Genomic DNA, 27,076 nt, shown 5'->3' with positions numbered 1-27,076 from the left:
CCTGTGGCCCGTTGCAGTATCAGGTAATAGAACTCCCCCATCCCTTTCGAGCACACACCCTCCCGGAACAATGGTGAAAAAGGAGTCGTGATATTTATCAATTTCCACCATTTAACTTCCTGAAATGGAAACCCTAATGACAGCCCATGCAGGCTGCATGGTCAGGAAAACCAGACAAAGTCTCCCATTGTACCGGTCTGGTTGTTACGGGAGAGGATCTGCCTGCTTTGGTGTAACAGGATGTACTGCATATTTTGTATTTTTGCCCAGTGCTCCAATCCCTGTGGGCTAAACCTTTTCAACAGCAGCAATAAAAGAAGAAAAAGACTGAGGCCCTTCTCTTATACCACTTTTATTTTCGGGGGATATTAAATACAAGGAGTTTCACTCTCGGTGGAAGTTGTCCAACTGACTCCAGGATACTGTGTAATCATTAGGAACTGGAAAAACTCAAACTGCCTGTCTGTAATGGCTTGGATAAGACCTGCTGGGCGCCTTCCAGAAATGAATATTGCAGCTGTGATGAGACTTGTGTTTGGGCTCTTCTTTCGGGGTGAATCGCGCCCTTACGCCCAAGGCCAGCCTGAGCCTAATGCATCATTTGAGACCCGTTTCAGCCCTTAAAATAAGACTAAAATAGCATTTAAATGTCACACGGACCTCCCAGCCCTTCTGAGGGAAGTGAGTGCTCTGCAAGGTATGTGCTAAACATTAAAATGTATGTGCTGATCATTAACATGTCTGCTAATCATTAAATTGAAGCTTTCCACTGCTAAGGACAGGAAAATATATCCCAAAATCTGCATCCATGTCTTACAGATGCAACATCTCAGCCTGCACAGTGTCTAAAACCTTTAAAAAGGAAGGTTGCATAGGGCTCAGCTGACACGGCAGCCTGTTTGTGTCCTGATGTTTCTCAAAATTAGCAGGACTGGCTGCTCTAGGAAGGAAAGCAGCTAGGTGGGAGATGTGGACGTGAACAGTTGGCTCAGGATGTGCATCCATCTCTAGGTGGATTCATTTGGTCTAGCTCTATCTCTTCCTGTGCCCTGTGTGCCCATGGGATCATATTTCTGGTTTAGTTTCATCCCAAAGGAATCCTCCGTGACCCCTCCCTGGTGCAAACCAAAGCACAGTCAGGAGATAACAGGAGAATCCAAAAGCAGGTTCATGATCCTACCCTAAAAGCACCCTGGGAGCACCTACACGCCCTCTTAGACAGCAAGAGCTCTCAAAATTATCCAACTTTGGGATTAATGTTGGGAGAGCAAGCTGTAGGTTCTCCACCTTTCCCTTTCATGGCAAAAATTCCTCTTTGGAGTGAGGACAAGCCAGAAGAAGCTCTGGGCCGGGCAGTGGTGCCACCTGAGAGCATTCCCTCCTTCCTCACAGGACCTGCAAAGTCCTTCCTCCCCCAGTTTCAGTACAACCAGGACTGAGATGGAAAAATCTGTGCACACAGCAACCAGAACTCAATCTCTGAAGTGGTGGAGCGTGTGTATTAATGCCAGGTGAGATCTGGCAAGCCAATGTTTGTTTTAAATTTCTCTTTAATCACTCTTACAGTTTCGACTTTGAAGTCTAGGGAAGTACATTTTCTGGTTTATGCCTCAGATGACGTGGAAAAAGATATTCCACCTCCAGCACTGGAATATCATTTATAGATGTGTAAATTCATAAAGCTATGCCTCTAACAATTTGCCCACGTGGAACCGTCCCAATTTGCAGCAACTGAGAACTTGACTGAAAAAGAAAAGAAAGAAAAGACAAAGAACATTTGAGGCATTTCTTTTATTATCATTGCCCCAGAATTTCAGACCTAGCTATTTCAGAATATAGGATCTATATCCAGGCTGTGCGCAAAAGAAGGGCTGGGAGGACAGGGAGAAGCTGAACATTCAAATCTTTGGAAAAATATTTAAAGAAATAATGACAAAAAGTGGTAAGGTTTGGAGGGGTGCAAGAGAATGCAGATTTATTTGAGCTCTGTTTTTCTACTACAGATGTTCTGCTAACTAGAGCAGAGATGTTCAGAGACCACATATTGGCTGTAAAATTCTAGGGCTGAGATTAATTAAATGTCTGCTGCTCCTCATATAAACTACACTCGAGAGTTTTTCAGGCCTTCTACTCCTCTGAAGGAACAGCTGTAGAATACATCACATGCATATCTTGCACCCTTAAAATGTATTTTTATAACAAGTGTCATTTTTTTACAAGGAAATTTTAACATTTTACCCTTCCTCTGATTATCTTGCTGCTGTTCAGAAAACAAAAAAGGAGAAGGGTCTGATGCTTATTCTACTAACATGTGATACTTCCTGCAGAGCACTGCCTCCACCCGACATGTGTTTTTAAACAAAATTCATGGTAGGTTCAATGGTCACAATTATTCACTTGTGTTACGGCTTATATGAGTCCATTTCTTGCAGCAGTTGTTGGAAGGTGAGGACCCCATTCCAGTCTATTCTCCAGGTTAATGCCTGAAAATGTAAGAAATACAATTTGTCATTTACAGCTCCTTTTCCTCTTAACTGGACAATCTCATTGCTTCTTTTATCAGTCAGCTCACCCCTCCCCTAGATACCTGTAAGAGGTGTACTTTTATTACGTGATATATTTTTATATGTGATTAATCTTGCAGAAATCTCTTTTCCTCCTCCATGAGCTGATACCTCAACAATCTGATTTCTAGCCAGGCCTCGGGCAGTTTCCTATTTTAATTTGATACGGTACCCACAAACGCATAATATTCTTGTGTTGTTACAGTAAAACAACGCGGTATTTTAGAAGTGCCCAACCCACTTAACTCCACACCCCTCAGGGCCGCCTCCTCAGCTCTGACAGAAAAATGAAGCTGGTGTTAAATGTAAAATTTTCAGCCTGCTTGAACTGTGATACCCTTGATCAAGTGCTTGCACATGCCACTTACAAAAACACAAACCCCAAGCCAAAGGCGTCTCCTTTGCTCCCTTGAAGATGTTGTTGACCATAAAGAAGCAAGTAAAACATTTTGCCTTAGAGCCACAGTGTTCACACCAAAAACATTTGCATTCCTCACCAAATGTGACGGCTTTAAGTTCATGGTTTTGTTTAAACTGAAGAGCCTGGCCAGTTACAACAGCTATGGGTGGTGGCCAAATGCAGGGGTGGCTTGTGAGGGGCACAACCTGGCTAATGGCATCCAAGAAACTGAGGAGCACCAGCCTGTGTCTTCCTTGTGAAAATACTTCCTGATTGTTTTTCTGAGGTAGATGTTACTTTACCTTTAAATAAACCACTACAGGCCTGTAAAAACTTTGTCCTGGACTCCTTGGAAATGCCAGCTGTGTGTGGAGGGAATGCCAACTGTGGAAATGGGAGAAGGTGCAGCCCACAGCGAGCTGCCTTTGCCACAGGCAAGAGGAGAAGGATGCAGAAGTTACCTCAGTCTCCAGGAGCACTCAACTCCCAACACATCTGGTGAGACTGGCAGGAAGGATGCACCAATAATGGTGGTGTTGTCTTATTTGTCAACCACAAACCCATTTCAATATCAACATGCAAGATAGAGTCACTCAAAACAGCTGCCAGGAGGTCTCCATCTGAGTGGGTTTTCACAGCATCCAAGCCACAGAAAGAAAGACACATGGTCCAAAAAAAGAGGTAATATTGATTGTGTTGCCATCTTAGGGTGGGGGTTAAAGGCTGTTTAACTTATTCTGAATGCTGGAATATCCAGAACACTAGCCTAAAATATTAATCTGTAAGAGTACTTTGCAGAATTACTTATAATGAGGATTTTATTTCATAATGAGCTCTTTAGAAATAAATTTCTTCAGTGGTTTTAGTGCATCACTGTAGGGAAGCTTTAAAATGAGCAGCCTTGAGCACTGTAATCATAATGTTTGCATTGTTAAAACTGCTGCAAGACCAAGAAACCATGGCCTTGGATGCTTCCAGGGATGAGGCACCCACAGTTTCTCTGGGCAACCTGCTCAAGTGCCTCACCACTCTCAGAGTATAAATTTTTTCCTAATATCTAATCTAAACATACTCTCTTTTGATTTGAAGTAATTCCCCCTTGTCTTGTCATTACAGGCTCTTATAAATAATCTTGCTCCATCTTTCCTCTACGTTCCCTTCAGGGACTGGAAGGCTGCATTAGGTCACCCCAAAATCTTCTCTCTCCAGGCTGAACAATCCCAGTTTTCTCAGCCTCTCCTCATTAGCAGAGCTGCTCCATCCCTCTGATCATCATCATCATAAAATTTCCTATCAAGTTAACAGAACAGAGGCTTTTGACCCTCAGGAGGGAGAAAGCTGCCCTATGTTAAGAATTGTGTTCCTACAGGTAGATTTTTGGATAGGATCTTACCCAAGCCCGGGTCCATTCCCAGCTGTAGCTCTGTGTCGATCGTGATCTATCAAATGCTGACTTGTTGGTATTTAGAACATGTTGGGCGGGCAAATTTCTTGGGTGTGATTCGGCCTTCTTGTAATTTTACAGAACAAATGTTACTTCCCACAGTAATTGCCATCCTCCCTGTGCAATGACAGAGAAATGCCAGACAGCCCTAACACCAGAACAATGAAAGCTGAACAGAAGTATTTTAATTTCCAGGAAGGAAGAGTTAAATTCATGGTGAAAGACAGGTGTGTTGGGTGGGACATCCCTGCTAGGCCTTGACTACTGTCAGGGGGCTGTGGGCAGACACAGGACCTTGGATTTATGGTTTTCTACCCCTTCTAATGTGCCTGAAAATTGAAAAAGAGGTGATGTAAAACAGGACCTTTTTATAAAGAATTGGAAGGACACCTGGATAAAATCATTAACATCTTTGCCAGCATCTCCACATCTCTCAAGCTACTCCTTCATGTGAGTGTTTATAATGCTCAGAGCAGTTTCTTATGTGGCTAAAACACTGTAGGATCAGGAATGCCCTGCTACCCAGGCACTTATTTGAAGGGTTTCATGGACGAACGCAGGGGGTGGAACACAACTGTAATGACAGCAGCTCGTAGCTCACAGACACTCCAGAGGATTGCGTCGTCTTTCATCGGGATTGAATTTGATCCAAAGTGTACAAAACTTGTGTTGTGCCTCAAAGCTAATTGAGGATTTGTGGCTCTCTATCTCTCAGTTGGGGAAGGTCAGCCTTGAAATTTCCAGGTCAGAACTGTTTGACAAGGATTTAGTGTCATCCACAACTTGGGACATGCTAACAGGATTTCTTGTTTAAAGGCAGTGCTGTAACTGTAAAAAGAGGCTAAGAGGGCAAAACTGTGAGGAAAGAGATGATTCATTCTAGTGATTTATCCTTGCACTTCCAGGCTCTCAGACTAAAAGATGCTCCCTCTCCTTGCACGAGGCATGACTGGCCCCTCTTTCCATTATTGCACTGCTGTGCTGAGTTATTGCAGTTTTGAAATGTAAACAGGACAGATTTCCTAATCTGTGAGGTAATTTGCACAAACTAATTTGTACCTTCCTGGAAAGCCTGGATCCTTGCTCAGTGAAACAGGGCAGCCCAGCCAACTTCTTCTGTCATTTGGGAAATTAAAGACAACTCCAGAGATGAGCAGTGGGACACACCATTTAATTATCACCAGCCTTTCTAAGCATTCCTGTTTTTCCAAGGTTATATGGCCGGACAGTTGGAATTAGGCTGCAGCCTGGGAGAACATTACACTGGCCTCTTGTGCACCATATGCCTTTTCATTGACAAACTAACACTTCTTTAATGAGACTTGCTGAGGTTCTTATCCAAAATACATTCCTTATCCCAGATCTCATCTCTAGCACCTCTCCCAGGGGTATCTGGGATTTTGGACCCAGACATATTTGCAAATCCAGGGCTTGATCAGGTCCCAGTGAAGTCAATAAAAATATTGTTGGTGCTGAGCAGACATGCATTAGGCTCAAAGGAAAAGTAAAACCCATCCAAGAAAATCACAGGTTCTTTTTTCAATCAAAATATGTCTTCTCTCTCTCTCCCTTTAAATTTTTTTTCTGGTCTTTTAACTTTATAACAAGTTTAAAGTAACTGAGAAAATGTTTAAATTTTTAAATGTTGAATAGTCCTGGCCCAATGCCCAAAAAAGTTAACGTGTCCTTCCTAAAATATAACTCTTATTAATTTTGAAACTTACTGACTCCAGTCAAGAATTTTTGGTGATGATAGAACACTGAAATGCAGAAAAAGAAACCACCAGGAGGTTGAGAAATGAACTTTAATTCGCAGGTATCACCATTTCCAGAAAAATGGAAAAAGAAGAATGAACACCTGCAAAACTTCGGTGCTTATTTCATAAGCACAACCTCAGGGTTATGTTAATGCAATCATTAACATGGGAATATTAATTTTTGGAGCCTTTGTGGCTTTAGTTAAGCTGTCCCTTAGAGAAGCGGTGGACTCACAAAGCAACCCCTGGAAGCTACTGGGGCAGGTCTGTGCATCCCAGCCCCCATCCTGACCCTGCCAAGCATTACAGGTGTGCACGTCCTTCTCTTCCAGACAGAGTGGTCAGGCTGAGTTGCTGCTTGCAGGTGAGGATGAGGTTGGAGACCTGCAGCCCTGTGGAGTCCTGCAGCCAGAGAACACCTGTTCCTGGCACTGTCTTGGGATGTGGAGAGGAAACATGGGACAAACACACACTTTTGTTTCTCAGTGGGGGGTCTGGACCTCAGCAAGGGGAAATGAGTCAGAATCCTCAGGAGCCCCGTTGCTCTCACCTTCCCAGAGCCCTTCCAGCCCATGACCTCGGCAGGGAATGAGCTGTTTGCCATCTCCCCTCACTCCATTGGCAATGTTTAGGTGCAAAGGTGACTGCAGTCACCTGCCCTCTGCGGTGCCCCTGCCGGAGCCCCGAGCAGGGAGTGGCAGACGAGTGGACCGGGTTAGTGGGTCTGTGTGACAGCGGGGGGGAGATCTAAGGGTCCGAAGTCACCTCGAAGGTCAGAGCAAGCATTACCTCCTCCCCGCCCACCCTGCTGCCGGGGCTCGGGGGAATCACAGTCCGCCCAAGTGGATGACAGCTTGCCGGCCCTTAATGACAGGCTGGGTGCAGACCGGCTGCCCAGACAAAGACGGGAAGTTCGGCGCTGCCCGGGGCAGGGGCCGGGGCCGAGCGGGGACACGGCGGGACCCCCTCCCCGCTGCCCCCGCCGCTCCATCAACCCGGCAGAGCCGCGGCCGCTCCCTCGCTGCCTCCGGAGCCAGGCACGGACCTCTCCTCCTCCTCCCCGAGCACTGCGAGCCGCAGCCCCGGCAGGACGCGAGGTAAGCACAGCCCTGCCGGCCCGGGGACATCCCGAGCCCCGCGTGGCTCTGCGGCTCCCAGCGATTCGGGGCAAACCTCGCGTTTTTCACACACACACACGAACATCTTTCTCCTGCCGGTCCCTCTCTTCGCGTTCCCGGCTTCCTCCGGCTCTTCTCCTCTCCTGCTTCCCTCTCTCCCGCTCACTCTAGCTGGTTTTCTCCTCCTCCCGAAGCCGCCCCCCCTCCCCCTTTCCGCCTCCCCTCAAGTTTCTCCTTCTGTCTGATTAAATGAGAAGGAAGTGTGGGAGTGGTGGTTTTGAAGCTCTCCCTTTAAGAGGCAGCCTGCAGTGACGAATTGTTGAAATTGCCATTGCAGGATGGCATTCCGCTATAAATTCATTGTTCCACCTCCTCTCATCTTCACATTTCTCTCCCTTCTCCTCTTGTTCACATCGACAGACTGGGGATAACAACAACAACAACAGGAAAGATACAGGGAGGGGGCTTTTACAGAAATCCAGGACGTTTTCCGCTTCTTGGGCTTTTTTCTTTTTTTTTTTTTTTTTTTTTCTTTTTAACCATCTCACCGGAGACGATCGAGGCGGTTTTGGGTGCCTGAATTTCTTCTCTCCCCTACTCCTCCTTCTCTTCAAAACAAAAGAGGGCAAAAGAAGGAAAGGAGCCCACCGGAGCCCCGAGAAAGTGCCGAGTCGCAGCAGACCTGCCCCTGCTGCAGCTGCTGGTGATGATCCGGTGACTACAGCAGAGAAGTGGAAGAGGAGTGGGAAGTGCTCAAACTTCTCTACTTGCCGGCTCCGAGCCGTCTCTCCTCCTTTTCCTCTCTCCTCACTTTGCCTCCCCGGCAGCAGCGATTTGGGATTTTTTTTTTTTTTTTTAATTTTTTTTTTTTTTTTTTTTTTTTTGCCTCTCTCTCTCTCTCCTTCCATGTGCTCCCGGCTCTTCCCTGCAGAGAAACACAAAGTTCACACGCGAGCGGCTTTTGTTGACATTTTTTTCTCTCCCACTCACACTTGACTTCGGGAGGGAGAACTTTTTTCTTCTTCTTCTTTTTTTTTGTTCTTTCTTTTTTCCCTTCCCCGCATCTCCCCTTTTCTTCCCATCCCTTAACTACGCTGCCGCGCTCCGCCGGCGGGCTCCTTCCAACGCCGTCTCCCGTTATTATCATCATTATTACTACTATAATTACTATCACCGCCACCCCGCTGCCCCGCGCCGAGGCGAGGATGCTGCCGGCGCTGCTGTGGCTGCTGCTGGCCGCCCGTGCCGGCCGCGCCGCGCCGCCGCCGCCCGCACCTGCCGAGCCCGGCGCGCCGCCCGCCCGGCCCCCCGCCCCCGGGCCGCCCCGCGGGGCCGTGCGGCGCCTCGACCCGACCTACGCGGGGGGCGGCAGGGCGGGCTACGTGCTCTACGCCGGGGGACAGCGCTTCCTGCTCGACCTGGAGCGCGACGGGCCGCGCTGCCACTACCGCGGCACGGTGGACGGCAGCCCGCGTTCGCTCGCCGTCTTCAACCTCTGCGGCGGCCTCGACGGCTTCTTCGCCGTGGGCCGCTCCCGCTACACCGTGCGCCCGGCGCGCCGCGGCCCGCGGGGAGAGGCCGGAGCGCGGATCTATGGCGAGGGCCCGGCCCGCACCCCTCACGTCTTCCGCAGGGAGAGCTTCAGCTTCGAGACGGTGCCGGCCCGCACCAGCTGCGAGACCCGAGACCCCGCCGGGCCGGCGGGCGGGGACGGGCGGCGGCGGCGGCGGCGGCGCTCCGTGTCCCGGGCCCGGCAGGTGGAGCTGCTGCTGGTGGCCGACGCCTCCATGGTGCGCAAGTACGGGAAGGGGCTGCAGCACTACCTGCTCACCCTGGCCTCCATCGCCTCCCGGCTCTACGCGCACGCCAGCCTGGAGAACCACGTGCGGCTGGCCGTGGTGAAGGTGGTGGCGCTGGGCGACAAGGAGAAGGGGCTGGAGGTCAACAGGAACGCCGCCACCACGCTCAAGAACTTCTGCAAGTGGCAGCACCAGCACAACCGCCTCGACGACGACCACGAGGAGCACTACGATGCCGCCATCCTCTTCACCCGCGAGGTAGGCATGGCCCTGGCCACAGGCATGGCCGTGACAGCGACGAGGTGTCCCTCGAGCGTGGGGTGGCCGGGCTGGTGGACCTCCAGTCGCCCTGCTCGGCTTTGCCCACGGGTTGCCTCCCCTCTCGTGGATCCAGCTCTTCCATCAGGGACCGGCACCCGTGCACAGCTGCCGGCGTGGCAGAGGGGTTGAGATGTGTGCGTCCCCTGTCCTGTGCTGTCAGCCCTGCTGTGGGTGCACCAGTGCAGTGCTGGGACCCCAGCCAGGTGGAGAGGTGGGAACTTTGGTCGTGGGACTCAGCCTAAAGTCCCTCTGCTTGAGACGTGACTTTGTCCTGTCTGTCCCAGTGGCTCCTCTCTCTCTGCAGAGGTGGTCCAGGCAGGAAGGGCTGATAGTACTTCCTAAACTAAATTAGTCCCCAAACAAACCTGCTAGTGAAAGTGGTGGAGAGCACCTTAAGAGTACAGACGTCCTGCTTGTGGAGCACATTGGGACGCTATTTCCAGCAAGAATAGCTCCACCGCGCTGGAAGCCGGCAGCACTTGTGGTTCAAGTGTAGGACGTAAATGCAGACCGCAGGTAAACAGAGCTGCACAAGCTGAGTTGGGCTGGTGGCAAGGGACTGCAGTCCCTGTCTTGTCCCCCAGGTGAGTGCCCTGATCAGTTGTGGGTTGGATGTGGCCGGTGTTGCCCATGCAAAGGTGTGTCCTGTTGCTCCACGCTGGGTTGTTGATTAATTGCGTTGCCAGAGGTCGTTAAGGGACATTGCTCTGGTAGACATGTGGCCGAGTTTATGCAATGAAGTTCTTCTGTAAGAATATCCCTGCAGCGGTTTGGGTTTGGTGTTTTCTTTTTTTCCCTTTCCCCAAGTACGAAAAAAATAACTGCATGACTTTCCGTTCATTTGAGTTCTCCGGCTTTGCTACATCGCAGGAGCCTGCCAAAAAGGATGCTTTGGATGGTTTGTGGAAGGAGTTGCTCCAGAAGGGGGAAAAAAAGCGCCTGGCTCGCTTTTCTAGCTGTAAATAGTTGAGACATTAGGTTCTGTGTCAGTCAGGCATCGCTTGTACAACAGGAGCCTCTTTTAGCAGTTTAAAGCCCATCAGTATAATGTGCAAGCTTTCATTTTTTTATCACTATAACCTGAATGAAAGCAGGCTACCTGGACTGGGTCAGAAAGCTTCTGGGTTTTGATATAAACATCTTATCTAATGGCTTATTAAGCCCGGGCCAGCATCCATCATTTCTCTCTGAAGAGTGTTTCTCCCTGCCAGTATTCCCACTTATTTCCCTGGGCTGTATGACAATTCGGACAATTAATTAACGTAACATCAATTATTAAGTTAATTTGGATTGAGATAGGATACGACTCTAAAGTGCACCTGCTTTATAGATGCTCAGCTGTATTTCTTTGCATGGACACCCTCCTGTCAGAGTGAGAGGGTGCTGTTAATCAATAATCCACTGTCAAAGACTCGTGAGCAATGCATAGAGTTACTTCTTTGGGATGTAAGTAGTACTCAAAATCAGCAAAACACCGTAGTTCCTGTGATCTGCTTCCACTCTTAAGATGCAAATGTTGCTTGTACTGCTGCTCAGGGCTGCTTTATGAGAAAAAAAGCACAGGCTTGTGTTCTCTTGGTTTACATTTTAACAGCTTTAACTCTGGGATTAGCTCCTAGATGCAATTCAGGACAACTTAATCTGCTTTAATGCTTTGCTGTGTGCACACGAACATTGTTTGGCAGTGTTTGACTGAACTAAGAACCAGACTGGAGTTTCTTGCTACATGTGTTCATGATGTTCTTTGCAGGGAGTGTGTGTGAGCCCACACGATTTTTATATGCTTACCCTTGAAATGTCAACATGAATCTATTTGCTCCCCGTGGAATGTAAACACGAAAAGGGTTAAAGGATGAAAAAGCAGTGGACATGTTTCCTGGAGAAAACAGCCCCACTTTGAACTAAAGGAGAGATTTTTTCCAGTTTAGCTTTTCAATGAGAGTGGCAGCAGTTGGCAGGAGAGCACCACTTTTACAACTCTGTTTTGGATGGATGAAGTTGGTTGCTAAGCTACACGACGCCAAGCCGTGGCTGCGTGTTTTGATGGGCTCTGAATATCGTCATGCTGATTTTTAAACATCCAGATGTCTCTTTCTAAGTGCTGCGGGTTTCAGGCCTTGGGCAAACGTGTGAGGTACATTTTCCATCGTTGTTTACTAACTGAGGCCACCTTGAGCTTCGTGTCTCTCCGTCAATAGAATAATATTTGCAGATCGTTTGTCAGCTGAATGCCTGGCCTCGGCTGTATGGAACTGGTTTTGTGTAGATAGAATCTGCATTGTGCATGGCTGGTGCCATACAAATCCCTAATATAATAATTATCTTTGTTCCAGAGTGACATTTGCTTGGATGTTGTTTTTTTACACCAAAAGAGGGCTTTATTTGAGTTCCTCGTGAGGGAAGAATCCCGACAGAATTCAGCAGTGTTGCTTTGCCCTCTGTGGTTGTCTTTACTTCTTCAAAGATAAATTAGTAACCATTGATAGACTGAGAGTGCATTGGCAGCTCTCCTTTATTATTAAATTAGTAGTGGTTCAAATTATGTTATATAAGTTCAAATTATGGTCATCATCATCATTCATACTAGGAAGCACTTCCCATGCGAAAAAATTTAGAAGGAAATTTACTGATTCTGAGTTAAAACAGCCACTTCCTTCTGGTCATAATCTGTATTTAATTGGATAAGGGCTTTAAAGCAATTATGCTGCAGACCATAGTAAATCACTGTGAACATGAATTCAGTTTGGGATGATACAGGCAACATGTTAAAGCTGGTTTTAGGCTTTGTGTTGCTTATCAGTGATGGCAAGGGTCCATTAGCTGCAGTGGGTCCTTATGTTTACTCTGTAGATGAAAGGAGCACTAGAGGAACATGCCTGGCCGTTGTGAAAACCTGCAGTGGACACAGAAATTATCTGTCACTAAATATTGCAGGAATTTAGTTGGGTTCCACAATGATTATTTAAATCTGATAATGACAAGTGTATTTTCCCAGTGATCCCATCTCTCATTTTGACCTACGATGAGCAGGATCAAGCACGACAGAGCTCTGACTTAACAGTCAGAAAACGTGATAATTTTCTGATATTTCTAAATTTCCTCAAGGCAGCTTGACCATAACAGCCTTGAAGAGTTCACGGGTCCCCTGCTGTTGAACAACTTTGTGGTTGAGTCCTTGACAGCAGCTGTAAATCTTAGGGCCGCGTGAATCTTAGAGCATCCTCCATGGAATATGGTGGTGCAGGGATTCAATTCTGGTGGCCACGTGAGTTCTCCACCCCATAGGGAAGTGGCTGTGTGGTGGGGAGGAGGAAGAGCTTGCAAAGCCCTCCTTCCCTGGAGATTAGATCACTTGCTCTCAGTGGCAATGGAGTCAACAGCAAATTTAGAATTCAGTGTTTCATCACTGGTTCTCAGTGGCAGTGAAGTCAACAGCAAATTTAGAGTTTAGTCTGTTTCAGCCTTTTTTATTGTGAACAGTTTGCAGAAGCTGGAAGCAGACAATCTTCAGATTTTTATGGGTGCAACAAAACACTTGCCAGATTATTTGTCACAGTAGCAAAACAGATTAGATGGGACTTGCAATCTGCAGTTGAACTCACACTGATCTTTTTTCTGAGGTCCAGCCTGCTCTGCAATTATCCTCTAGAATTCATCCAATCTGTTTCATTAATGGCCCTTAGTTAAATTTCAAGTGAACTATTGAATGCATTTGGACAAAATCCAGCTCTCTTCCTCTCCCCCCAGTTCTGAATCATCTGAAGATTAAAATAGATGTTTCTCACAGTAGATACAGACATTAGGAGCAAGAAAAAATCCTTTCCTAAGTGCTTGTTAGCATCATCTGTGATAGTTCCATCATGCCTGGCTCAAGCTAGAGTTCATGCTAAAGCCAAAGGCCACTGTCCTGCCTTTTCCTACACAGTAATTATATGGGGCTGGTATGTTTGATTTAGTTTAACTGTCCATCTGGCAGTGCTGTTGAAATTTAACAGCAAGCTTTGTATTATCTCAGCTCTGTAGATGATTATTTCATTGCATGGCGCACATGCTTTCTTTAGCTCTACTTCTTTCTTCTTCTTTTTCTTTTTTTTTTTTTCTTCTTTTCTCTATTACCATCTTCCAACAATTATTATCCCCTAGTAGTAAAACAAGTCACTGTACCAATGATCAATAGAATAGATTTCACTGGTTGTTATTATTACTCTGAAGAAATGGTAGTGTGATGTGTCTAGCAGTTTCACAGTGTTTTCACCAACTTTGTTGCACGTCTAATACATTTAAATAATGTCCCTAGGGAAAATAAAGTGGGACATAACTGATAGAGGAGAAGTTTGATTCACCCTGATCTAGAGAGATGGTGTGGAGTTTTCCCACAAAGGAATTGTGGCTTAGGCAGGTTAAATCACACATTTTTACTTGGTCACCAGTCACCAGTTTTGTAACTGAAACTTCTCCTCCCCATGCAGATTCCAAATGCTTTATGTGCATTTTGTCCATATTTTTAAATAATCTGTGGTTTGCATAACTCTGCTGTGTTTTCTTTCAAATGCCTAAGCCTCAGGCCCGTATTTATCACATGAACCCCAAAAGCAAACGACCTCAATTTTTAAGCTAACCTACTGGAGAAAAACATGTGGGTTTTGTTTTGGTAGATATGGCAGGTATCACCCTTGTGGTTTTCCTCAGAAGGGAGCCAGGTTTTGGCCACTCTCTCAGAATGTGGCCAGGAAAGCCCAGAGCAGTAACCCAGTGAGTCTGACAGGAGTCCTTCCTCACCCTGAATCCTTTCTGTTTGTTCAACATTACTTCTTTAAACCACGTGTGCCATTCCACGTTGCTGTGACATCAATAAAAGTTCACCCACTTTGCCGAGGAGCACAAGGGAGGGTGGATGTGTGTGTTCCTAACACCACCTCGCCCAGCCTCCCTGCCCAGGGCTGCGGTGGGAACGCTGCTGCTGGAAGTCGGAAAGTCGTGCTTAATTCCTTCCTCTGCTTGAGGGGTTTTAGGTCTGTATCGCCCACCTCCCAGGAGGGGTCCTTAACCAGGAGGTCGTAAGCTGTTCCAGGTGTTAAGGAAACTTTCCACCCCTCTGACCAAAGGTCTGTCACTGTGTAGTGAGTAATTCATATGGTGAGAACGAGAGGAATCATGACCTGAAGCCGCTGAGTGGAGTGCAGCACTTGGACTGAGGTGGTCTGGGTTCCTCAAGCATGGAGAGAAGGCTGTTTCTGTAATTTACCACAGGCTGTTCAGTGGGAAAGAAGGAGGATGAGCAATAGGGACCAAAAATTGGATCACTTCACTGACTGCACTTCAGGTGCAGCCTGGGCTAGAGAAACCTTGGGCACAGGGGCTGCTTCAGGAGGAGCCAGAGCTCCCTGTGTGCATGGCAGTAGCCTGGTGTAGACCATACAGTGCTCTCCTAAGAAACATTCTTCTAGCTGGCCTCATCCCTGGAAGGAATTTGTAGCTGGATCACATTCTTACTGGGAAAAGGCTTTAGCTGATGAGCTGTTGTAAAGGAACCAGAAGAGCAAGTGAACAGAACTGTAAAGGTTTTAGCTGTGCATTACAAGAAGGTGATGTGCAGCTTGGCCTGGTACAAAGCCTAATCCTGTGGGTTCCTCTCATTCTGATCTGAGAAGCTCTGTAGGCTCAGCATCCCTCAGGGGCAAAGGTGGAGAAACATGAAACATCTGAACCCCAGTAAGCAAAGTGCCCAGCTGTTCCAGACTGTGAAACTGTGGCACTTAGAGGCCCACAGGATCCCAAACTGCAAGCCCTATGAGGGGTAGATAAAACACCTGAGGACGTGTTCTTCCACCCTTACCTTCCACCAAATTGTCCTCGTTGGTGCTCACATCCTGGTTTAGATCTGGTCAGCAGGCTCTGACCTAATACCAGGTTTCACTAAACAGTTTGTTCTTGTTCTGAAACCTACTGAACACGTTTCAGGTGAAATAAACTCCCTGCTCCAGCCAGGACATGGTGACACTTATCTCCCTTCACAAAAATGCCATGTATACATGGCAGCCAGCCAGCTGCTCCTGATGGATTTAGAATGCCAAGAAATCTTGGCCTCTAATGAGCTGTCTAATTAACTACCAGACTTGTGATGTACAGCTTAGCTTTACTAAGCCACTCCTTTGCCAAAGCTTAAGTCTTAGCATCTATTGCCTCCTGCATAGCAAATGCATTTCCTTGTCATTCTTCTGCTATGAAACTACTGTAAAGCGGATCAAGGGCCAGGCTGCTTTCCTTCTTTAGAAATATCAAAAAACATTCTTTAAAGCTTCTGCCACTGATTCAAGGCAATTGAGTATACAGAACTGAGTAACTTTCTTTTTCTAAAAGAAACAGAGTGAAATAATAATTGGAAACTGATTTTATGTATCATGAGTCGCCTCTTTCCTCGTGCTTTAGCTGGAGTATGAAAAGTTGAGGCTACCCACACAGATTTTTTAGGATTGCATCATTACACTGAAGCCTGTTTTTAACAAAAAATTAAAATATTTTCCAGGAAAATAAAACCTTTTAGTGTACTCCCAGAAAGTTTACTTCATGAAAGTAGTAGACTGCTTTCCAGGACTGCCCAGGAAAGCAAAAAACAACGTAATTATTGATTTTGGTAACAAATAATCCATAAGCCAGTGTTTGATGGGTAAGCAGGCATGATTTTCAGTAACATCGTTTGAAATAAAGCTGTTTAGAAGCTAGTATTGGTGAATTGACCCAAAAGCAAACTTTTCAGAGTATTTGTCTCAGAAATGCTGCTTGATAGGCTGCAGTTCTGTTTATAGTATATACCATGAATAGAAATATATTCCAGTTCAAATCGTGCAGAGGCAGGAGAAGGAAAGAATGAGTGAGACAATGACAACACAGAGGAGCTGAGCTTTCAGTAATCTGCCTAAATGGTTATTGACAATATCAGCCTTAGCTGCAAATGAGCATCCAAGGGCTGGAATTGGCAGGGAGAACCATGATGCTCAATCCGTGCTCTGCTCAAAGCACAGCCATGGCATGCCCTGCTCTAGCAGCAGATGGGCAACCCACAGACATCCCCCTAACAGCTTCTTACAAAGGAGCTAATGCCAGAAAATATTTCCTGTCCTTGTTCCCAGAATCCTTTACAAGCCCCTCTGCTGTTTCCCAGCTGGGATTTGGCAGCGGCTGCAGGACTCCCACACCGACTGCTGGGGGGCCACAAGGACTTGGCCACGGAGCTGCTGGGCTGCTTTGCTGCAGCACTGGCCACCACTTTCTGACCCCAGAGTGGTCACTCTTCTCCTTTCTGGGGATGGCTGGTCGCACACTGTCTGAGGACACCTGTTTTCCAGCTGTCTTTGAGGAATTGGAGGAGCTAGGTGATTTTACATAGAAGCAGTTTGCAGAATCATGTCTTTCCTGCTGTGGGATTTCCTAGGACCAGCCTCTGGTACAGCCCTAATGTCTAGGGAAGACAGTGTAATGCAGTCCTGTGCACAGCTTTTGAAATGCTGAGGTGAGACTATGGTAACATCCCTGCCCTAATGTTCCCGGCTCTACACATCCCATCAGAATTAGCTCTATGGAAGTTTATGAGAGTGCCTACTTAGAGAAATTATATTCTTTTAGTTGTATTTGTGTCATGAAATCTGGTGAATCATTGTGAGGTCTGGCTGTGCCTGCTGGTGTAAATTCCCAGCATAGCTGCTTCTTGTGTGCAAATGGGAGTAAATCCTGACTGGCATGAGGCATCTGGGTGCTGATACCATTGTGCCTACACTGGGAGCAGCACTGATGTCAGAATCTACGTGATAATGACACCCAAATACAAGAGCAGATGAGTGATATAGAATCTGCCTGCAGAGGCAAAGCCTGAATTAATGCAGTTTATACTATTACTGGCACTGTCAACCTGTCCTGCCCTCCTCCAGTAAGTTGCTTTCTGTCTGATTTATGTGCTTTTTGGTACTTGTGTAAGAATTTCAGTTCAGCTGCTTGTGTGGATTCAGGTCAGATTGCTCTGTCACAGAATCACAGGATCAGTTAGGTTGGAAATGACCTCTGAAATCATTGAGTCCAACCTGTGGCTGAACACCACCTTGTAAACCAGACCATGGCACTGAGTCCACATACAGTCATTCCTTGGACACCTCCAGGGATGGGGACACCAAACCTCCCTGGGCAGCCCTTTCCAATATCTAATCACCCTTTTTATGAAGAAATTCTTCTTAATGTCCAGCCTACACATCCAGTTTAAGACTGTGTCTCCTTGTCCCATTGATAGTTCCTTGGGAGCAGAGCCTGGCCCCACCCAGCTGCACCCTCCTGTCAGGGAGTTGTGGAGGGTGAGAAGGACCAAGTTCAGTGTAAAGGGTTAATCGGATATGAACCCAAACAAAAGTAGTAGGAGTTTAAGGATGGTGTCTTCTTTGTTGAATATGCCCCAGATATGTGACATAAGAATAACATGACCTCACTTGCGGCCTCTCCCAACGCTGGTTGAGAGCTGCTGAAAATGATGCAAAGCTTATTTGCCTAAACAGAACTGGAAAAATTGTGCATTTCTTTTAAAATACTTTGAAATATGCATCCCATACTTCCCATAACCCATGCAGAGCAAGAGGCAAAGTCTTGGGGCCTGGGGGCTTAGAAAATTGTCTGCATATTATCTGCAGTGGTACAGAATGGAAGTTTTCCTTAAACCATGGATTACACCTGTGAAAATTTGGAAATTCAATACTTTCCAACTACATTCCCTCTCTTCTTGCCAGGCTGTTTTGGTCATTGGTAGTGAGGCATTTAAAGCTTGGTGTTAAGTAGCAACAAGAGTGAATTTACCAAGAGTTCCCAGATACCTGGAAGCCAGAACTGAGCCTGAAATTTCTCCTCCATATATGTAATATTGCTTTGTATTTCAGCTTGAAAAATTTCTTTCTTTGGAAAAAAAACCCAACACCTTTTTTCTTTTTTTGTGTGTATGTTTGTAAAGAGATGCTCTGTCACAGTATCTGTGAACTCTGTGTGGTTTTCTTTGACTTCAGTGGGATTTGAATCCTCTGCATTTCCAAGTTTGCCTAACCTGTCATAATCAGTGAACTGCTGCTCTGAAGCCTCCTGCAAGGTGTCTCTTATTCAGATGGATTAATTATGAAAGGCTTCATTAAAGAAAGTCTTTATAGAAAGAGATCAGAAGGGAAGAAGAGAATCTTAAAAATGAAGGGAAAAAAGTGCTCTTTGATCATTTTGATAATACCATTTGTCATGCCTTGAAAATGACAGTTTCATTCAACCACAATGAAACGTTGAAGTGTTCCAAATAGCATGGCCCCTACTTTTCCTTCTCATCCAAAAGATGTAGACATATGCACATTCACACTAATATTCTTCCCTCTGCTCCAACAGAAGCACAGAAAAGTTACTGCTGGTGATAAAACCACAATGTCTGACCAAAGCTGAAAGGAAAAACCTAATGCTACCTGCACGGTTTTTGGAGACACCCCATATCTACGTGTGGGAGAAGTGGTTGAGTTGTTGGGATTTTGCACTCTCTCGTATCACTGACTCTCAGCAATCTCTGAGAATTGCTTAAGTGCTTGGTATATTATTGGGTAACACACTATTAATTGTACTGCTTTACAGATGCAAAAGGAGGTTTCACGCGTAACAATGTCATTTCTTTTAAGTGCAGGTATAAGATTTGCTTCAGAAAAGCAAGGTGATCTCTGGCTCAAGGACTGATCAGAAAGCTGAAGCTTTCTGTCAGTGTAAATAAAAAGAATTTTCTGGTTTTATTGTCCATGAGGAAATGCTTTCACAGAATGTTTGAGGTACCTACCTCAATGCAAGTGTGAGCACCGCAGAAATACAAATGTAACTAACAGCAATTAGCTTCAGAATGTATCCAAATTCTGTTAAAGTCCATAAAAATACTCCCACTGACCTTACCATAGACTGGCTTGCTGTGCCTTTAACATCTTTAGCTGGAACCTTACGTTGATATTTTCATCCAGGTCCTGCTGTTGCCGAAGGCGACTTTAACCGGTTGTTACTGCTGAGTGCCAAAACTTAATTTAATGATTTTTTGAATTTTTTTTTCTCCCTTCTGGGGCAGGATTTGTGTGGGCATCATTCCTGTGATACCCTGGGAATGGCAGACGTTGGGACCATCTGCTCCCCCGAGCGCAGCTGCGCGGTGATTGAAGACGACGGCCTCCACGCAGCATTTACGGTGGCTCACGAAATTGGTATGCAGTGCCTTTTCTGTTCCCCCGCCAAGCCAAACACTCGCAACAGCTGCATTAGGAACCAAAATACCCCGCAATTAATTCCAGATTTCCCCCGGCCCAGAGCCCCGCCTGGGGATTAGGGCTGTGTACATATGCACTTCAGGGTTAACTAATAAGGGATCAGAAGGCAGGGGAAGGCGCACAGTAGGTGTTTCCTCCCTGACAGTGGCCTTTCTAAGCAGCAGTTGAAGTGAAAATTCAAAGGCTGCTGCTACTGCCCAAAGATGTCAATGCATGGCCCTCCTGAGAAAGCTTTTGGCCCATCTGTTGTCATTTGCATGCGTTTATTTATTGGAAAATAAGTCACATTTTTCAACTTGTTGCATGTGCTACCGTTAGGAAGATTTTTTCCCTTGTATTACCTGCAGAGAAAAGCTGTTGTGGCAACAAAACCAACATAATTCTAATATCTTCGTAAATGTATGGAAATTCCACCTTTATGAATCCTATAATAAGTTAAATAGTATTTAGGTGTAAAGGTTTGGTCAAAAAACCTGTTCAGCTTTGTTTCAGTTTCTACCTCAGTGGACAGCAATTAAATCAGGAGCCTTGCATGTACCCTTCAGAAGGGTTTAAGATAGAATTAGTGACAGAAGAAAGTTTGTGGTCTTGTATATTACATCTGTCATGATATATCCCTTCAGAGTGACTGCTGCCATCTTGATCACGTTTAATTTACTGGTATTTTGTGAACTGTGTTCGCTGGAAATGCATTTGCTATAAGGGCTATTCACTTTGGGGAGTGAACCGCAATTTAAAAGTGGAGAATGTTCTTTTTTTCTTTTTTCTTTTTTTTTGTAATATTCTTGGAAGGAAATAACAAGGAAAGGAGAACTTCCACAGAGAGCCAGCTGCTGAATTGCCTTGTACCTCGTGCCAAACCGAAGTAAAGTTTGCTTTGGGAGTATCATTGCAGTGGTTCCATTTTCAAGGAGCTTGCAGGTAGAGGCTGAGATCTGAGTGCCTTATACATATAGCTCAGGAAACAGAGGTCACCAAGGATGGAAAATGACCTGACTGTTCAGTGACAAGTGATCCTAACCCTGCTCCTCTTATAGCTCTGCAAAGGAGTTACATCAGTAGTGGCTGGAGAGGGGATCGGGCGTTGCATGAAAACATGAAATACTGTGTCAAGATGAACCCCCAAAGCAGAAGTTTTATTTTAGTAAGCAATTTTGTCAAAACAAAATAAAAACTCCTCTGGAGTCACTAATTCAGTGCATTTGGAGATAGCTACAGCAGTGCAGAAAGACAGGTTCACATGGGATGTGGATGCTGTGAATGAGCCGTCACAAACCTGGGATGTGTTAGATGGCAAACTTAGCCTGTCATTCAGAGCCAGCGTGCTGGGGACACTGCTTGTGTCCCCTTGCACCCAGAAGTGATGCCTCTGCTGAGGGTCAGTGGGCAGGGTTGGGTGAGGAGCTGCCTCGTGGTGCCAGTGTTGATGGACCTGGTGTGTGAAGAGGAAAGCAATGTCTTTCCTGCCATTTTATCAGCAATAAATACATTTTTAGGTAGATTAAAAATGAAAGAACACAGATCAGTAAAGACAGGGATGAGCAGCTAATGTTCACATTGTTACCTTGAATTCCACACAGAGAAAATATAAGCAAAAGTGAATTATTTTTAGTGATCTAGAAGCACATTTTGGAGAAAGGCCATTTTCATACCTAGGAATTTACAGGAATCTCTAAAAACTATAATTTTCAATGTAAAAAAGGTATGAATTGAAATGAATAAATAAGAACCCTAATGGACATAAAACCTCTACTTTGAGGCTGTTTAAAATAACATCCTTTTTTTTCCTCCTCACCAGAAGTTTTTAAGAAAGGAGGGGTGTCAGGTCACAGAATGATCTTTGTGTGTGTGGCCTGAAGTAGGAGAAGCTGAGAAGAAAAAACAGCTAAAATTGCTTGAGTACTTAAATCAAAGGTCAAAAAAGGATGAAAAATAAAAGTGTGGCATGGATATCCTTTAGTTAAGCACTTTGGGGAAAACCTTGCTTTATTTTATTTGGAGACCAGGTTTCTTCCTACAATCCAGAAATCTTCAAGTTCCCCCTATCCTGTGGGCAGGGTGTAGCTTTAATTTTACAGTGGCTCAGTTCCTCAGTCAGAGGGGATGCTCTGAGCCTGAGATGTTCTTTTCTGGCAGTAGGAAGGTCAAGGTGAGCCACTGAGTGAAGGAGAGTCACTCTCAGCTGTTTTTGTGCATGGGGAGCAGATGCAGCACCATTAACATGGACTTGATTCTCAGAGTGTCCTCGCTGTGGCTTCCAGGGGGATGTGATTGCTCTTGTTTCCCCTGTGAAGGATCCAAGAGCATTTTCCAGGCTCAAATTCTTTCTCTGGAAGGCAACCAAAGTAAATTGAACTGCAGCTAAACCTGACAGGAGGATGGATGCCCAGCCCAGGGGCTCAGGTTGGATTGGTGCACAGGAAGCCAAAAAGCAGCTTGCTGCAGAATAAACCTGCTGCTTCAGTTGCCAGGGTTTGTGCCACATCACGCGTGAGATGTTTGTTTTATTTCTTTCAGATAAAATAGATAGATTTTGACTAGTGGTTTTTGAGGGGGAGAGAATGGATGGGCAGCAACAGGCAAAACCTCCACAGGCCTGTAAAGGAGAGCACAGGAAGGAATAGATGCAGCCAAATTCTTGGTACAACTGATTAGCTGGCAATAAGAGGTAGAGATCTTTATATAAAGTTTGATAAGGTAGGACCTGAATCTTGTCCTACTTGCATGTAGGAAAATCAGTAATAGCTTGACTCCAAAGTCAAATGGGGAAAAAAAGAGGATAATGCAACATAAAAGCATCAGGAAGAAACCTTGTAACTTAAAATCTGGTAATCCTGTTTCTCCTGAGAATACAGGGGGGCCCTGATAATACCATAAATGTTATTTTGAAATCATAGCCTGCCAAGACATCCAGCCACCAACAGTAAATCCATATCTGGTTATTTTCTAGCAGGGGACATGCTGCTGTCAGCTGGGACAACAGCAGCTTCATTTTCACAAAAATAACCCCCTGGATTCTTGCCTGCAATCATCAGTTCATCACCATGTTGTGGCATATGGATGCTTTTTTTTACTCCTAGCAGCTCCTTCAGCTACACCTCCACAGCTCTGCAGAGCTGTCTGAGCTTAGGCACAGTGTGTAGCATTCTCCAAGCCTTTGTTATCAGCAGCTTGTTGTCTGTAAAAATGATGTTTCCTTGCTTCACGCACTTCCCTGCCTCTTGGGGACATGTGGAGGAGAGCATTGAAGAACCTGAGATTGCTCATAATCTCAAGTTCTTTAATGTTTTTCATAGGGCAGCACTGTATTGCTTCTCCATATATCCCTTATTAAAATAACCATCAGGAAACAAAAACAATGAGATTTTCACTCTGATACTCTGGACTTTTGGGTTGAAGATTTGTTGCTTTGACAGTGCTGAGCTATAAAGTGAAGATAAGCATGATCCAGCATCAGCAACAGGCACAGTCAATCTGTTGGAATTACATTTAACGTATTTTGTGATGGGTTATATCCATGTTTGGCAGCTTGGTGCTGTGTTTTGAGGTACAGTCATGGTCAGAAGGTTTCTGCTGGAGTCTCACATGCTTCAGCAGACAGCCCACCACCTTAAACAGTTTGCTATCTACAAAAGCAAAATGAGGAGAGTTCAAGGGGATATAGATGAAGCTACTGCTTGTTTTATCAATAGGAAGTTTCCCCAAATCACAAAAGGATCCCAGGGAAAGCCAAGAATTAAACTTGAGTTTTGACCTAGAGTCTCTTGAGTTTTGATCTAGTCCTTAAATACAAAAGCATCCTTCCTGCAGCCTTCAAGCAGGCAAAGCTCCAGTTCAGCTCCGTGGGAGTTACATGGGTCTAACAGCTTAAATCGATCTATCTTTGTTCTTTCCATCAATCTTGAGAAACTTACTTTTAAAAAAAGAGCCAATACAGCCTTTTTTCTCAGTGATAATGTTCATTTGACCTTTTGCAATGTTCCTACTCCTCTGTTACACAAACACTCTGGCAGGCAGTTACTCCTTCTGTCCTCCTGAGTAATATGGTTTACTGATGTTCTTTCCAAGTATTTTATTTTTAGGCTATAGCTTTAGCATTGCTACGTGGAACTCATTAAACCTTTGTTCATTAGTTTCCTTTTATCTTTCACATGTGACTTTTGGGGAGGGAAGACCAAAGGGTGGGATAAAAGCAGCCTTCAAATATGTTTAAAAAATCACTGCAAAAATTTGCATAATAAATCATTCCGCCTGTCCACCTGGGACAGCACAAGGGGTAATGGCCTGCAATTGCAGCAGGGAAGATTTGCTTTAAGCATTAGCCAAAATCATCTAAGCAGGACAGTTGAGGGCAGGACTGAAGTGCTTGGGGAGGCTCTGTTTCTGGAGGCTCACAGGAGCCAGCTGGCTGAAGCAGCTGTGGCTCAGGGGATGCTGATCCTACCCCAGGGCAGAGGGATGCACAGGATGCCTTTTCAAGGTCCCTGCTCAGCATCATTTTCTGTGGTTATGAGGAGTTATCACAACATCCTCCACAGCTGGGCTGTGTAATGCCTGAAACCAAGGGACTGCACAGAAACTAAAGCTAGAAAATCATGGAATGGTTTGGATTGGAAGGGGCCTTAAAAATGATCCAGTCCCACCCCTGCCATGGGCAGTGACACCTTCTACTGTCCCAGGTTGCTCCAAGCTGGCCTTGGACACTTCCAGGGATGGGGCCAGCCACAGCTTCCCTGTGCCAGGGCCTCACCATCCTCACAGCCAAGAATTTTCTTCATATATTAAGTAAGGAGTATGATACCAAATCTTTTCCAGCATGGCATCATTCTGTGGCCTCTGTCACCACTGAGGACAAAAGTGTCACGAGCTACATCAGCAAAATGTATTTGAGAGCATAATTTTCTGTAAAAAAAGGCATTTTAGAAGTGAGGTATCCCTCCTGGCATCTCTGTTCACCTGGTTCACTGAAATAACATCAGAATACCATGAACTATGAGTGGATTGGAGCTATTTATTCAGAGCCTGAGCTGTGTTGGAGCTGTAGGCCACTGAGGAAGGAATACCATGTCTAACTCACAGCAGACTCTGATTCTGACCCTTCTTCAGTGACAAATGAAACCGAGAACAACGTGTGTGATACTTAAAGGAGTCTTTCTTTTGATGTCCATAGAAGAGTCAAAAGATACTCCCACTCCTTGTTTTACCACATGTGCTCATTTTGTGTACACTCAAAAGTAACTAAATACAGCAATCTCTTCTTCCCCATGTTCTGCTGAACATGCAGCCCTTTGATTTCAAGGCTGTCAAGATAAAGCAGATAAAGGCAAGCTTTAGACCTGACAGCTACAAATCTCCTGTAGCCTTTCATTTCAAGGGGGATACATTGCCAAGGGCACAGAGTCTCACAGCCACATGAAAAAAACAGTGGAGGTTGTCTGAGTCTCATATTATGTTTCCTTCATGACAGATGATGTTTAGACGAATATCCAGGTAATCATAATTAGGCAGATTTGCTTTCTTAAAACAACAAAAAACCGAGAGAGTACACTCATCCAAGCCTTCTCTGCTGACATGCATCAGGAAAATTACTTGATTCCTCCTCTTTGAACCTTTTTTCAAAGTTCTGTTTTAACTTCTGCTTGCAAAAGCTCTCAAATTAAGCCTCCATGAACGTACCCCTTTTGATGAAGAGATGGGCAGACAAAGCTAAGCCTTCACAAGAGCTGAAGGTGGGGCAGAAAATTAAGCTGATGCCTCAAAAAGCAAACATCAGCTGTCTAAAAGGTTGCTGGTTAAAATTTAGAATAAAAATTCTTGGCTTGCCCAGAAATATTTTTATTAACTTGTAATATAAAATATATCATCGTTCCACCTGCAGCAGACGTGGTGCTTAAAGCAAACTGTAAAACTCTGTGTTTTGCCTAATATTTCACAGCAGTCCTTATCAAAAAATATGTTAAGGACATGGTTTAGTGGTGGCTTTGGCAGTGTCAGGTTTATGGTTGTACCCAATGGTCTTTTCCAACCTAAGTGATCTCTGATTTTATGATCCTAAAAGAAGCTCAGTGTTCAGCCTGTGCCTCCAGCCTTCCAGACTGCAGGGTAGAGTAGGGATTGCTTTCCTCCTTGGCAGGTAGACAATACCGATACAATAAGGTAACTTTTGTGGGGAAGGTGCTTCTGGTACAGAGTAGGAAGGCAGAATTGCCCAATAAAAGGCAGCAGGCAATACAATTTTTACATTCCTGCACTGTGTACTCCCACAGAGTTCATTCATTTACCATGAACTGCTGTGAATTACATTCTTTCCAAGTTCCTCTGAGTTGAACAGGTGTGAAATAGGTGTCACCCTCTCCCACTTCTTCATTAAAATGAACATTTCTCTTCTACATGCCCCATTAATTAGTGCAGCAGATGTAGTGGGGACCTCCAAGGCCACATCTTTTTAATGATTATTTAAGTCTGTGTGGACACAGCAGTCTGTGATTGCCTGGCCCACAGTGGCTGGGCAGAATCTTGCCTGGGAATTGCCTGTCTGACAGGGGTGATGTGTCTGTGATCTCCCACAAGTCTGTTACAATGAGCCAGCTCAGCACAGGTTTGTTTTGTGTAAAGTCTGCAGCACTGGTGGGTGAATGTCTGATTGGGGCTTTTTTTTTTATGTCTGCTCCTGAGAAGAAGCTGCACTCCAGACTATTGTTTTGTTGAGTCTGAAGAACTCTTTTAAGCCAGAAATATTAAAAACTGCTTCTGGGCTGGAGATTGAAAAGAGAGAGTGATTTTTTTTAATCCTTTTTCTTTCGTAAGTGGCTGATAGCAGTCAAAGAAAAGAAAACTGGAAGGAAAGCTCAATAATATAAAAAAGAGGAATGGCCAGTTTTATATTCAATGCAATCTTTTTGTAAGCTTGTGTAATTCAAATCACTTCTGTTTTATAAAAACACCAGCTTTATTAATTGTTATTGCTTAGGTCCATCATGACTTCAGGAGGATTCCTGAGTGATACCAGCATGAATTTCTTAAGAAGGAGTCACATACTCACAGGAGTTGGAAAAAGAGCCCATGCCAGAAGAAATGGTTTTATTTTGACAGAGTTCCCTCATGAAATCTTAGTTTAGCGAGGGGAGGGCAGGAGGCTAATGCAGAAGGTCTGGGCTGGTGATTAGCCTGAGGAATGTTGAGCCAGGAGCTTCCTGAGCCCTGATCCCTTGAGAGCCACCGACTCACGGGGTAACCTGGGGCAAACCTCTTGACCTTCTTTTGCAGCCCAGTTGTCCCAACTGGAAATTAGGTGAAAGGCATGACCTCACTGGCAAACACATGCTTCATCCGAGCTGAGCTTCTCTGAGAAAACAAATTACAGTGCCTGCAG

At 45.3% G+C, this 27,076-nt stretch overlaps 1 protein-coding gene across 1 annotated transcript in view; it reads left to right on the top strand.

Annotated features, from left to right (window-relative positions):
- Window positions 1-8,488: 8,488 nt before the first annotated feature.
- Window positions 8,489-27,076, top strand: part of ADAMTS5 (ADAM metallopeptidase with thrombospondin type 1 motif 5) — a 39,459-nt gene continuing 20,871 nt past the window's right edge. The window contains exons 1-2 of the mRNA XM_048295700.1: window positions 8,489-9,340; window positions 19,509-19,641. Of these exons, the coding sequence (XP_048151657.1) occupies window positions 8,489-9,340; window positions 19,509-19,641 (985 nt within the window). The remainder of the gene's footprint in view (window positions 9,341-19,508; window positions 19,642-27,076) is intronic.

This window comes from Corvus hawaiiensis, chromosome 2 (assembly GCF_020740725.1).
Source record: "Corvus hawaiiensis isolate bCorHaw1 chromosome 2, bCorHaw1.pri.cur, whole genome shotgun sequence".
In the NCBI taxonomy this organism is placed as follows: domain Eukaryota; kingdom Metazoa; phylum Chordata; class Aves; order Passeriformes; family Corvidae; genus Corvus; species Corvus hawaiiensis.
The sequence above is the reverse complement of the archived record's forward strand: the minus strand, read 5'-3'. Positions and strand labels throughout refer to the sequence as shown.